This window comes from Argiope bruennichi, chromosome 4, assembly GCF_947563725.1.
Source record: "Argiope bruennichi chromosome 4, qqArgBrue1.1, whole genome shotgun sequence".
Classification (NCBI taxonomy): Eukaryota; Metazoa; Arthropoda; class Arachnida; order Araneae; family Araneidae; genus Argiope; species Argiope bruennichi.
The window spans coordinates 127811651-127823696 of NC_079154.1; the positions used below are offsets into that span (position 1 = coordinate 127811651).

Genomic DNA, 12046 nt, shown 5'->3' on the forward strand with positions numbered 1-12046 from the left:
CAACAATCTCTTATGGCACGCAATATATGCCAGCTTATTATTGATATATATATTTAATCGGCACATTAAAATTTAAACAAAGGCTGGAATGTGATGAATTGATTTCGTGGTTTTAAATAAAAATTTATTATTTAAGTTTATTGAACTCTGTTAAAATTCCCTGCACAATGGAAGACTTATCTTCATATTAAAAGAAACTAAATATTTAAGTTAAATTTTTTTCCCAACTGAATTTAATTTTAAACATTATACCATTTCTGAATTTTCTTTATTTAATATTCAGGATGCACACAAATTTATATGCATTTATCTGGTGAATTTATATTTATTTATATGCATTTATTTGATGATAATGAATTTGACATTACCTAAAATATTGAATGTAATAATTTAAAAAGTCTGTAAAAATGGTAACCTTATAAAATAAAAACTGAAAAACAGGAATACAAACATCTAAAAAAAAGATGGAAAAATTATCATGTGTCATCGTGATTTTTCACATCAACGATGCCAATTTTCACATTCATCACGAAACGAAATCCCAAATAGATCACATCGAAATATATAATATCTATAAGTCAATATAAAATTTTTTAAAAAGCAAAATAATTTTTTCCAATTTTTTATTTTTGTTTGAAAAAGTAGCTGAATATAATTAAACACATTTAAATATGAAAGATATTCAAATTTAATAACTTTCATTCAGTTTTTTGGGGGGGCTCAATAATACTATTCTTTTTATGATAATTATTTTTAATATAGTTTAATTCAGTTTAAGAAAATCGAAATTAAAGGAAAATCTTCATTTCCTTAAGAAATTCGCTAATTGGGCTTTCCATTTCTTAATCTCGCAAGGCATTTGGGCAAACAGTTTGGCAGACACCAGAAACCATCTACCTAAAACAGAATCGTCAACACACGATTAACGAATTAATATTTCCTGTTGATGAACGTTACTCTAAGCAGAGGTTACAAAGAAAAAAAAGAGGATAGTTCAATAGAATAAAATATCACACTTAACACAAAATCTTATTATATTAAAGCCTAAAATTAAGAAAAAATCTGGAATGGAATGTAAAAAAAACTACTTGCCTTTGACAATCAACAAATTCGCCGAGAATGTTAGTTTAACTGAGTAGGGTAAATATTTTATGCAAAACTTGATGCTCATGATCCTCTCAAAAAGCAAGAGTTTGTCTAGTGAAGTCGAATCGCATGACATTATAGTGAAATTAAAACTTAAGTGAATCTATTTCAAATTGCATGTTGTGTTTCGCAGTAATGTAATTAATTTCATTCTCTGATTCTTCATATAAATTACTTTGGTTTTCAGTAAAATCTTTTGACTTTAGCTTTTAGAAATGGGGAGGAAATCAAGTGAGTATTTGACGAAACAATGAAATTGTTAATAATGGATTCTAATGCTGAAAATCACTCAAGAAAAGAGAAAAAAATTTTAATTACCAAATTTCCTGAAGAAATTGTTCGAGAATCAAATTGGCGTCATTCAAAAGACAATTCTTCAGCATATAAAATCATATATTTAAAATATCTATAGCTACAGAAGTGAAACATCAAAATTTCGTTTAGTTTTTTTTTTTTTCTTTAACATTTCAAAAAGTTCTCTTTCAGGTGCATGTTCTCACCTTTGAAATCGCACAGAATGGACAGGCCTCGCTTTTGAATCATAAAAATCCAATCAATCTCATATCCTGAAATTCTTCCAAGTTGGTATGTTATGTTTTTTAATCATCATAATTTCACACACACGCCAAGACAAATCTGCAAATTGTTACACAGGATTTGCTCCAAAATTCGATACAATTCTTTAATTCTTATAGTAACAGCATATGTTTAATTTCATCTATTGAGCTTACTATGTTTTTTATTTATCGTATTCACAAATACACAAATGGATGGAAGGAAAATGAATTTCGCCCAAAATTAAACAGAAATTTACAATCTTGGTGTAAAGTCCACTTTCCATATTTCATCTTTCTAGATTGTTTTATTTTGGGCTTATGTTCAAAGACAGACAAAGTTCCAAAATCAGTTCAGGTTGTGAATAGAGAATGTGTGAAATGTACAGATTTCTCAAACCATCGATGTCGATTTTCTTCACTTTCTCTTTGTATACTTTCCTTATTAGAAAGTGATCCAACGCATCAAAGATTTCAAAGCATCAGAACTTTACTGATCACCTAAACTAAAACATTTTTCTTTTCTTTTTTTTTTTTTACTTATCAAAGGCTTTTGGTTTCATGGTCTACTTTGCTTCAAGTTCTTTGACTTCTAAAAGCCTGTTCATTTTTTTTCTGCTCATTTTGTACTTATTACTAATCAGACTGCATAGCTATCGTCTTTGAATACTCCAAAGGCAATGATTTGAAATCGAAAAATGTTACGCCTTCATAAAACAATCATCTTTCATTTTTCGACGTGTGTGTTTGCCGCCATTGCATTCTCTGAGCTACTTGCTTCGTTGCTCCCAAAGGCTTTTATCCTCTTAACTAAGCTTTAACTTTCATTTGATTGTGTTGTGTTGCGGTATTTGAAGAGTTAAAGCTCTAATGCACGCTGCCACAATATAGCTGGAACAAACCTTTAGCCTGTGTACTCACTAGGATCGATCATCGTTAAATCAGCACTACACTTAAATATTAGTTTTGCTAATAGTCTGTAGTAGTTTATAGGTTGACTTATCTAAATTTTTTTTTCCTTCGGATATTTTAAGTTGAATGGCATTCGCTATTTTTTGCTATTCGATCCATAAGAGATTTATGGATAGAAATCTCACTAATATATATTATTTTGGTTTTTGCATAAGTTTGGGAAAGAAAGTGTAATAATTTTGCATTTGTTGTTACGTTATTGCTATTCAAAAAGTAATTGGCAAATATTACGATTCACTGTTAAATATTATAGTCTAGACATACTCACGATGTTAAGAATTTATTACATGCGATACTTAAAAGAAACATTATATTTTGCTGTGCATATATTATGATAAATATAATTAAACTAGCAATTATATATAATTACCAGTGATTACTTCTAATCATCTATAAATTCAATGGTGATTAGGAATAATTATTAATAATAATACATAATCACAGGTTTATTACAGTTATCGTAACCTATTAGGTAAATGTGACTATGTATATGTTATAATGTATTATAACATTCTATATTTTCAATAAATGCTTGAATCAGCCTTAAGCAAAGGTAAACTACGACAAAAAAAAAGATTTACTATCATTCTCAGAAGTATAGAAAAAAAACTATCGATACAGCATATATGCCAGCCAACTATTAAATATATGCAAAAAAAGATTACAGTCTATCCAGCTCGTATGAAAAATATTAAAATATTCTAAATATCTTTTTTTTTATTTTTTTATTTAAGGTCATTTTATTTATTCCCTACTTTTATGTAGTACAAAAAGCTCAAGGTCACCGTAACGGTACTACGCAATAAAATTCTGCTGCGAAGGAAAGTATTCTTCTAAAAAAGCTACTTTTTTTTCTTCCTAGATCCTCACTCTTTCACCAAAACAATCTTATGCTTAAGTGCGAAAAAATTGTTTTATTTAATACCTCAGACACCTTCGAAAACAAATGCCCCTCGTCCGTGTTGTTAAGAACAACGGGACGCGGCTCGTCCCACTGTTAGGAACGTGTTCGAGTCACGCACGGACACTTGCAAACGATTCTTAATAAGACGGAGGGTTCTCGTTGGTGCACACGCGAGGACGTGCCGAAGAATGGGACATTAGGCCAGGCACTTCCGCTGTGTGTGAGGTCGCCACGTGACGGAAATAGCAATGAAGGGATGGGATGGTACAGACCTTGTCCACCAGATTAAGGTCCACTCCAGCGTCCAAGAGACTGCGGACGCAGTCCGTGTGGCCACGAGCAGCTGCGCAGTGCAAGGGCGTTTCTTCTTCCTGAAAAGCAGGGATAGAAATGGAGAATTAAAAGGCTGGAATCGTTTCAATACTTTTGTGGCAAAAAAGAATGTTTTATATATAAAATTAAATTTACAAATTTTATAAACAAAAATTCACTGAATTCTCAAAGAACAATCTCAACCATCTAACTCCTAAATCTAGGAAATCAAATCAAACACCCAAGAAATATTAGATGCTTATGCAAGAAATATCAGAAGATTTTAAGTAGAAGAGGCTTGCAAAAGAGATTTATTACAAATAGGAAGGAAACCTGCCATCTACTTGAATGTAATAAATTGAACAAAAATTCAATTTATTACCTGAATGAAAATGAAAATTAGAGCAATGTTTTCTCGTGTTATTCCTACACGTGCAGAATGTGACGGGCTTTTTGTTTGACGTCATCGCATATAAAATAAGAAAAGAAAAAAAGAGGGTTCTCAACACTTTTAAGGACAAAATTTGTTGCATATCTGTAATTTTGATGTCAAAACAACATATCAAATTTCATTTATCTAGTTTTCTGCTCTTCTTAGTTACCGAGTTCTTGCATACTTTATATATGAGAAAATGAAAGACAAGTTATCCTTCAGCAAATAATTAAGAAAAACATGAATCCTTAATTCCATTATATCATTAATTTGCAGTTTAAAATCCATTCTACATTAAATTTGGATAAAATTCTGACAATTAATTCGTACAAATGCAAATTCTGCAAAGGGAAAAACATTTCAAACTTCAAAAGCGCTTTAAAATTCGGCAGTTCAAATTATTTAGAAATTCTTAAGTTGCATCTGAAGAACTAACAAACGTTATCAAACTAATTAACATAATTGTAACGCCTTTTTAAAGCTGAATTGGAGGTGTTTTATAGTCGCTTCAATGAATAGAAAATTATTATCACAAATGAATTTCTTCATATCTTTAACAATGATAAAAACAAAGCAATAATAAAAGTACAATGGATTCATCGAAAAAACAGTTGTAACAAGATCCATATTATATCAGTTCATACAAAATGATGCAGCGTACGTATTCTCTAATAAAAGTATGCCTCCAGTTCCTATCATATAAATTTTTTATCCTTCAACAAGTCTATGAACACAATAGATGCTGAAATTTTTATTTTGAGAGACAAACACACGAGCATTTTGCGCAGTGCTGCATAGTAAAGAAAAGCAAACATGATTTTGGATCGCCATTTTGTCGAATGATTGAAATCAAAATTTCATACAAAACTAACATGTTTGAAATAAGATTATATAACGACTTTCATTTATTTAAAGCATTGCATTTTCACTTTATAATATAGACAAAGAATAGTATAGTATAGTATAGTATAGAGAAGTGTAGTATAGTATTGTAAGTACAGTATACAGAAGTATAGTAGAGTATAGTAAGTATAGTATATAGAAGTATAGTATAGTAAGTATAGTATATAGAAGTATAGTATAGTATAGTATAGTAAGTATAGTATATAGAAGTATAGTATAGTATAGTATAGTATAGTATAGAGAAGTATAGAGAAAGTATTGTAATCGTCAAAAAATTCGAACTCGCTATTTTGACGAATCTCCATGTTTAAGACTTGTTTGAGTTCGAAAAAGACCTTTTTGGGATTATCCCTGACTGTCTCTGAAAAATATAAATAATATTAAAAAAAAATTTGAGCTAGATGAATGAAATTTGGTATGCAGTCCTTAGACCATATTTGTAGATTTCCACCAAATTCTAAATAAAATCCCTTCAGAGGAAATTTGTCTGGCTATTCTTCTCCTATCGTGTCTGCAATGTAGTGATAACTACAAAGTGAAGAGAACTAGATAGATAAAATTCGGTACACAAATTTAACATCAATAGTGTAGACAATTGTTGATTTCTGACCCAAATCCAATAAGGGGAGGACCGTCTGAGGACTCAGACGCACGTAAACGGGATAACTTATAAAATACAATGACTAAAATGAATCAAATTTGTTATGTTATTTTTTGTTATGTTTGTTATGTTATGACTTCAATTGTAGTTCCGTGTCAAATTTTAGTCTTTATCGGCTGAGAAAAACGCCTCAAAAGCACAAAGCCAGTTTTTGGATACAATTTACCACATGACAGGAAAGTATCGCCAAAATTACAAGATAGATTCAATAATAGATTCTTTCACGCCAAAGATTAATATTTCATAATTATTGTACGCCAATGTCATACAAGGTGTTCTCTGGGAGAATATGCCACAAATTACTCTCTTTAGTTTAGTTATCATATTTATCTGTATACAAAGGTATAGATCAGCAGATAGGCGACCTTTTGAGAGATCTGATTCAAAATTTAATAAGAATCTATATTTCAAAGACAACAACTGTGCGCCAAATTTTATTCACCCGAGTCATCGCATTTTTGACATTTCGAGTTTGCCTGCATACACCGACACATGGTAAAACCATTGAACAGATTTGGTTCAAAATCTGATACAAATTTGTATGTGCTTGATCTGTGTACGAAATTTTATTCATCTAATTCTCTGCATTTGTAGCTATCGTTTCATTTGAACTCGAGCAATCAAACAGATTTTCAATCAAAAGATTTCGTTCAAGGACTGAATGAAATCCATACATTTGTTGTAAATATCAGGTACTAAATTTCATTTGTTGAGTGCAAAGCATTTTTGAGCTATCATGCTCACAGAGAGACAAAATTATAAAGTTTATATTTCGGATTCAGAGAGATGTGAAAATGGAAATCGTCGAACTCTAGATTTCGAATTCAAGAAAAGAAAGAATTCAAGAAAAGAAAACGATACTTTCTTTTTGTATGCGAGATACGTCATATACGAGAAAATAAAAGTTAAAACGTCAAAAAAATGTGCAGTTGCAAATTAGAGACATATTTAAATTTTATAACACATAAATTTGTCTGCTTTGTTCAAGAATCTATTGTACATTTGCAGAAAGAAGTTCCTTACTTTGTTCCTGAGATTTGTCTTCGCTCCGAAATTGCAGAGAGTGTCGACAATTTTAGGAAATCCGTGCCAAACTCCGATATGTAGTGCTGTCTCACCATGCTGGAAAAAGTTGAACAAATACATGTACGTTCAATTATGAATTTCACTGATATTCAATTTCACAGAAATAAAATTCATTCATTTTTAATGAAATTCAATTAAATATCTTGCAGACTGGAATAATTTTGAATAAAATTACAAATAACAATTCAACTTATATTTTATACCCATTTCTCCACTGTATCTTTGGAATAAATGTTTTACGCTTGCAAACATTTCTTAAAAAGAAATTAAAAGTTAATTAATACTGCAAAAAGTTAACGTATACCTTTATTTCATTTTAATCCTTAGCTTTCTTCAATGAGAATTCAAGAAATTAAAAAAAATAGCCCGATTAGATATATTTAACGTGACTCACGAACTTTTTCTCCGATCCATACTTCAAAGCATTTTAATGAAACATTTTGATAAATTAACAAAATAGGATGAATATTCTTGAAACAATTAAGAGTTGAGTTTTATAGGAGTATGGGAAACGCTCTTCGTTTAAAAGATTTAGAATTTATTGGATAATTATTTATATTTGGAATGATATATATTTATTTTAATAACTATATATTATTTTTATATAACTTTGCGCACTATCTGTTGTAATATAATTACTGTTCATAATATAATTCGTACCTTTACCCTTGCGTCTCATTTAGTTTATTAAATTGAAATTTACTATAGAAAGCGAAACAAATAAATTTCACATCAAAGTCAATAAAATACAAAAATTTATTTGAAAATTTTTCGCAGTTTAGGTAAGATGAAGGCTAAATCATTATTAGGAATTTTATAAACTGTCAAAAAAATTTTAACTTACACGAACGAAGATTAATGTTTAAAACATAATGGATAAATTGGGAAAATTTTAATCATAGTATAATTTAATTTTAAAAAAATTAAATCTATTTTAATTCTTATTTTGAATACAAATAATAATAACAATATTGATATATATCCGAAATTAATCTTCGGAATGCATGGACAAAAGCACTAGAAGTAAAGAAAAAAAGAATAATGATAATTTGCATTAATTATTTTATATATTATGCCCTTTGATAAATTTTATTCTTTATATTTTAATAACGCTATAATTAAGAAAGAAATTATTCATCCTTCCAAAAATATGGTATGCATTTTAAAACTATTTTTTTTTTCTGAATATATGGAAAAAAATAATTTGAAAATGAAAATATTTTAAATATACCTTTATAAGAAATTGCAATTTCAATTGATTGATTCTAAAATTCAATAGTTGAAGACAGATTCAGGCTTTAGTAGGGCATCCAGATAAGACGTTATATTTGCTGATAACCAAGCCATCAACGGAATTTTGCGCTATTAATATGAGGAATATTATAATTTTTTTTCTCTGGCTAAAATAAATGATTCCTTACGCGTTTTTAATGTTACAAAAACAGTAGCAAGTGTGTCTTTATCTAATTCATTATACTCGTTTTAGAAGCGTTCATTTAGCTCATCAACTTCATTTGGCGATTTATGTAGCAAATATGTATGCAATTGAGAAATTCTAAATGTCCACGACTGTTTGGAAGTTGCGATTTAATTTGAAGAGACCAACCATTTTAACAACAAAATCTTTATCATTATAGCAGGAATAAGGCTCTACGTTATTCTGTTGTACAGACATTTTCTTATGATTAGCGGAATTATATTCTCAGAGATTATTTTCGTGCATGCCACTGCGTTAACGGACTCCACATCTTTGATAGCAAATGTTCCTTTAGATCTATCGTCTGAAGTTCTTTTGGCCTGTTGCTGATTTGCATATGGTCTATATTCCAATTTTTTCTTTACAATTGTTTTCAATGTGTATCACAGCGGTGCGGTTGTGCTACATGTACATCACTTTAATAATAAAGCATCTGTTTCTGCACGGTCAGTGCGATTCTTCTTCAACCAGCATTATGCAATAAAAGCTTTTGGTGTTAGTTAAATAAAACTATATTTTGGCAATATGATATAAAAATATTTAAAATATCAGATCCGACAAAACTATAATGTGCAATCTAATTTACAAAATTCTAACTTGCTTTTATTCATTCAGAATAGATTTTAGAATGGAAGATAAAAAGTAAGTATCAAAATAAAAAGTTAATTTGCAAAAGAAAGGATGCGAATTGATCCTCAATGGGACATCTTTGGTTTTTGCCAAATTCTCAGAATAATCCTTACATTTCCTCCCGCATTTATATATTTTTTTTATTGAAGAAACAACCACACAAACTTTTCCATCACTGTACTGCTTCTTACTCAGTTTTCAAATTGTAAAAATAGTCAAACGACTTACTTCAAATTCAATAGCAATCTTATTAATTTCACAGATTCAGCTTTTGATCTTTTCCCAGTTTATAATAAACTTTACAATACGTTATTTGCGCTTAATTTAGTTAATTGCTTTGATTTGGTATATCTTATTTGAAACTTAATATTAATTTTATCAAAATACTCCATTTTCTTATAATAACGGATGTTCTTTATGTTACATAAGTACGAACTCACATTAATTGCAATAGAAATTTTCCTTTTGGTCAAAAAAAAAATGTATTCCAATTAAAATCTGTTACATTTCAAAAAATATAATAATTGCATTGGACTAAGGTTATATTAAAGTTAAGGTTGTTCGCTTGCTTCGAAAATGGTTTTTATAAATTTTAAAATGTATATCTGCTTTCGGGAAAAGGAAATATTTGGAAATATGTTTTGAAAAAAAAAATTGAATAGAATTGAGCAATCTGAACTTTAAAAAAAATAATCACCTGAATTTTTTAAACTATTAATATACAACTCAAATATAGGTTTTTTTTAAAATACTTCCTGTAAAAGCTAAGCAATCCTTTTCACTCTTCATACTTGTAATTCTTTAATACGGTTTTCCATTTCTATTTTTAATGTTTACATAACAGTAATAAAGTGATCGTGACATTCAAGCAGTCGAAAATTCTTCCATGACCCGATTTATCCTTGTTAAACAAATTAACCGTAACTGTACTGACCAATTTTAATGAGCTTATTATCTCGAATGTCACTCGGACTTCATTATTTATTCATCACGTGAACTTCTCCAATCACGAATCGAGTTCATAGCATCAAGCAGGTTCTGTCAGATTCCAGAATTTTCATTAAAGCTTTCTCAACTGGAACTTTTCACTGCATGTTTTGAGAGTCTCCTTAGCTTAGAAAAGGGCAATGTAGTAAAAGGCATTTTTTTCAAAGATTGAAATACACACCCATTGAAAAAAAAGGGTGGGGGTGCTCTATGTCCTAGACACAACCGTATTTTTTAAATACGTGGATACGTAAGCATTGGAGCTACTTATTTAGAAGTTCTGTTTCATATGCTAACCAAAAATATTTTTGATTCTCTTGCATACTAACAGGGAACGTATTATTGTAAAGAAAATCGTACATGTTATTTGGACTCTTCCCTTTCACTAATTGGGTTAACAATTTGATACAGGTTCGCAATTTGAATTAAGATTTCGTTTGTGTTATTTGTTGTGTTTGTAAGTTATTGAGTACTGTCCAGTTCGGACAGACAGAACATTGTCTCATGTCCCTGTACCTAATAGCCATGATATCTAATAGTTCAGGTGAATATAAAACACATGGGCTGGCAAAAAAAAAGGGGGGGATAGCTTTCCCTCAAACTGATTTTGCGCAAAATAAGACGCATATCTATAACTGTTATTTAAATAATATGCACTAAAATTTACTTGCCTAGCTTATTTAGATTTGAGATACGATGCTTATAAATGCATAAATAAATAGGTTTTTTTTTTTTTTTTGCGTTTTTGAATTGTGTTGTTATCATGTGCACGGACGGACAGACAAACAATTCTAATGCGATGTCCAACGTCATTGGGAATAATGAACCTGCTTATATCCACATTACAGAATGTAAATAGATTGGCCAATAAAAGATAAAATCGCCTTTCATCCGTCATGCACTTTTCCGATACTCTATGAATATCTTGCACCACAGTTCGTTTCTCAGCCAGCACTTGCTGTCCTCCTAATAGCAACGCCTCACTAACTGATCACAGATTACGGTGCAACGCCTCACTAACTGAAACCCTGGCTTTCCCTGGACCGTTAGGCAACACGTGAACTTTCACACCGGTACTGGTCTTACGGGCGAAGGAATGCCGCGCACTGCGGGACAGGACCAGCTTCATTCAGACGAGGAAGGAAGCGGGGCAGCTAATTAAGCGGGGAGAAGATTCTGTACAAGAATGTTGCTGACCTCATCGGGCAAGTTGACGTCGGTGCAGCACCTGCAGAGGAGTGCCACGGCGTTCGTGTGTCCGTACCTGGCGGCCACATGGAGAGCTGTTTCTTTGGCCTATAGAGAACAAAAGGAGGATCGCGTTAATATAAGAATAAAGTTTTAGTAGTGAAATAAGTGATTAGTCAGCTGTTGAGTCATGTCTGAAATGAATACAAAAGTAAGACGTGTTATTTACAGATATCAACTTAGATTCAGTGGGAGGGTTTTTAGGCATCTTTTTGTGGCCTTAAGCAATGCACGTTATAAGGCTCAACTTTTAATGGTGGATATAGTTTCACACTTCAACATATTTAAGTTGATTTCTTTTTTTAATAACTTTATATAAATTAATTTATTATGCTTACCATTCATATCTGTACACAAAATTATCCAGGCAAAAGCTCGATTGATATAAATACTATAATAACTAAATGAATGTATTGAAACTGATATTGATAGGAAATTGGCAAATTAAGCTTGACAAAGTGTTGATATTTTCCTAATATAAAATTCATAAAATGTGTATTTCTGACAAATTTATTTATTTGACAACTGGGTTAATACCGTCATTTTTTCATTTATCATCGACCTGCTTATCTTTCCCCTCAAGCCAGTGACAAAAGACAACCTGACATTCGCTCTATGACATGACATCTTAAACTATCTTTTTTCGTAACTCCTCCCCTAGATAAAAATGTATTTGTATCGCAAAATCAAGAAATAAAGCACAGGTAGATTTAGTTAACAACTTGTGCTTTAA

The 12046-nt window shown here is 30.5% G+C and overlaps 1 protein-coding gene across 1 annotated transcript in view; it reads right to left on the bottom strand.

The window, feature by feature from the left end:
* LOC129965540 (death-associated protein kinase 1-like) overlaps positions 1–12046 on the bottom strand; it is a 112610-nt gene that overhangs the window by 22732 nt on the left and 77832 nt on the right. The window contains exons 5-7 of the mRNA XM_056079515.1: positions 11263–11361; positions 6909–7007; positions 3849–3947 (exon numbers count right to left, since the gene is read on the bottom strand). Coding sequence (XP_055935490.1) covers positions 3849–3947; positions 6909–7007; positions 11263–11361 — 297 coding nt within the window. The remainder of the gene's footprint in view (positions 1–3848; positions 3948–6908; positions 7008–11262; positions 11362–12046) is intronic.